Source organism: Sinocyclocheilus anshuiensis, unplaced genomic scaffold (genome assembly GCF_001515605.1).
Source record: "Sinocyclocheilus anshuiensis isolate Anshui unplaced genomic scaffold, SAMN03320099.WGS_v1.1 scaffold1430, whole genome shotgun sequence".
Classification (NCBI taxonomy): Eukaryota; Metazoa; Chordata; class Actinopteri; order Cypriniformes; family Cyprinidae; genus Sinocyclocheilus; species Sinocyclocheilus anshuiensis.
In genome coordinates, this window is record NW_015555721.1 from 139,332 (window position 1) to 142,086 (window position 2,755).

Sequence of the window (2,755 nt, forward strand, 5' to 3'; positions counted from 1 at the left end):
TAAATATTGAGAAAATCGCCTTTAAAGTTGTCCAAATTAAGTCCTTAGCAATGCATATTACTAATCAAAAATTAAGTTTTGATATATTTAAGGTAGGAAATTTACAAAATATCTTCATGGAACATGATCTTTACTTAATATCCTAATGATTTTTGGCATAAAAGAAAAATCTAAAATTTTGACCCATACAATATATTGTTGGCTATTGCTACAAATATACACCAGCGACTTAAGACTGGTTTTGTGCTCCAGGGTCACATATAATATTAATATGTATATATGATTAATTCATATTAATATTTAATATTTTAATAATATAATTAAAATTAAATTAAAAGTGTAAAATTGCAAAGTGTATATGAGAGTAGTGAAAGCATAGAAAAAGCATATTTTTTTGGATGCAGCTAATTGTTCACAGAACAATAATCATCCTATTTGATGACTATTTATTGACATAATAAGATCTTAAAATGGAAAAATATGAATTAATCTGATTTAGGCATTGTTTTATGACTATATAAAAGCTCTATAATTCTGTCCTGTTCTTCAAACAGGCCTCTAGAGCGCGGCTGGCGGAAGGTTAAAGAGGGAACATCGGCGCCCCCTAAAGTCCGCCTGAGGCAGGAGGTCGTGAGTGTGAACGGTCAGCGGAGAGGCCAACGGATAGCCGTGCCAGTCAAGAAGCTCTTCGCAAGAGAAAAGAGGCCATATGGATTGGGCATGGTGGGAAAGCTGACCAATCGAACATATCGCAAGCGCATCGACAGCTGCGTGAAACAACAGATAGAGGACATGGATGATCGCAGGTACGAGAACTGAGTTCAGTTCAAACTCTTCTATTAGACTTTTAGAGATGCTTATAATAGGAGGTGGTTTCTATTTTGTTTTACAGGCCTTTCTTTACATATTGGATAACATTCGTTCACATACTCATCACCATTTTGGCAGTGTGTATTTATGGCATTGCACCAGTGGGCTTCTCCCAGCATGAAACCGTCGATTCGGTGAGTGCTGCTACATTTTCAAAAGGTCCAGCATGTTTGACGCTCTATTCCTGTTTCTGACCATCTGGTGTTTGTCAACACATTTGTTTCTCCCCCCACAAAGGTCCTAAGAAATAAAGGCGTTTATGAAAACGTCAAATTTGTGCAGCAAGAGAACTTCTGGATTGGACCAAGTTCGGTGAGTCATTACTTTCTAAAGTCAACGTGCAGGAGCTTGAGTTATAATTCAACAAATATCTGATCTGAAGTTCTATCTAAAAAACTATCTATCATGATGATCAGTGTTCTCAAGTCAAAGTATTTAGAAAGTAACCACAAAAACATCACGTATCACAAACCGGAAAGTTGATTGCTGAACTTTCGAGTTTGTGATACATGATGTTTTTGTGGTTACTTTCTAAATACTTTGATGATGTGCATCAAAAGTCTGCATAAATGCACTTTTTTCTGTTATGCACTACCAAAAGTTTTTTTTTTTTTTATGTATTATTTCTTTATTTATTTTTAAAGAAATTATTACTTTTATTCAGCAAGAATGAATTCAATTGATGATCATAAGTAAGAGAAAAGACAGTTACATTGTTACAAAAGATTTCTATTTCGAATAAATGCTGCTTTTTTGTTCTTTTGCTATTCGTCAAAGAGTCCTAAAAAATCGCATCATGAACACAAGTGTTTTCAACATTGATAATAATAAGAAAATCAGCATATTAGAATGGTTTCTGAAGGATCGTGTGAAATTTCAGCTTTACTATCACGGGAATAAATGATATTTTAAAATATATTCAAATAGAAAATAGTGATTTTACATTGTAATAATATTTCACAATATTCATTTTTCTGTATTTTTGATCAAATAAATGCAGGCTTTGTGAGCATAAGAAACTTCTTTCAAAACATTAAAACCTACTGACCCCAGTCTTTTAAATGCCTTTTCAGATGTGGCTTCAGTTCTCAAAAGTGAAACTCTGATTATGTTGAAACATTTCATTTTCCTACTGAATTCATTTAAAATGAACAACTGTTTAAAATGATAACATAAGACAAGTCATTGTCTTCTTCTTATCAGGAAGCCTTGATTCATCTGGGAGCCAAATTCTCACCTTGTATGCGGCAGGATAACCAGGTACACGAGCTGATTAAAAAAAAGCGAAAACTGGAGCGAAATTCAGCTTGCTGTGTGCGCAACGACCGCTCTGGCTGTCTGCAGACCTCAGAGGAGGAATGCTCTGTAAGTACAGGAGCCGCAGACTCTCAAGATTATGCGTTTGTTCATCTGACTGAGAAGCTGTCAGGCCATTGACGTCTTCCTCTTTCTATTTCAGAGCACTTTGGCTGTGTGGGTGAAGTGGCCTCAGCATCCCAGCACTCCTCAGCTCGAGGGGAAGAACCGGGAGTATGGCTCTGTGTGTCATCAGGACCCCAGGTGAGGGAATATTGCATCACTCGATACTTCAGTTGACAATTTTCACTTGTTTGAGACATTTCAAACACAAGACTGTACTGTGTTTTTGGCAGGACATGTATAGAGCCGGCCTCAGTAGCTCCTCATGAGTGGCCTGATGACATTACCAAATGGCCGGTAAGTATTGCAGAAAATATAGTATATGTGACCCTGGAACCACAAAACCAGTCTTATAAAATGGATAGTTCCAGTCCTCGATTCTGATTGGTTGAGCCATATTCGAAGCTGTTGTAAATTACTCTACAAACATACACCTTTGTTTACTTCTGTGTGTTGCTCGGCAACC

General features: G+C 36.5%; 1 protein-coding gene across 1 annotated transcript in view; it reads left to right on the top strand.

The window, feature by feature from the left end:
• The window catches only part of LOC107672493 (inactive rhomboid protein 1-like), a 72,002-nt gene that overhangs the window by 57,426 nt on the left and 11,821 nt on the right, over positions 1–2,755 (top strand). Inside the window, exons 9-14 of the mRNA XM_016465706.1 lie at positions 555–806; positions 893–1,004; positions 1,108–1,182; positions 2,074–2,235; positions 2,330–2,430; positions 2,523–2,586. Coding sequence (XP_016321192.1) covers positions 555–806; positions 893–1,004; positions 1,108–1,182; positions 2,074–2,235; positions 2,330–2,430; positions 2,523–2,586 — 766 coding nt within the window. The remainder of the gene's footprint in view (positions 1–554; positions 807–892; positions 1,005–1,107; positions 1,183–2,073; positions 2,236–2,329; positions 2,431–2,522; positions 2,587–2,755) is intronic.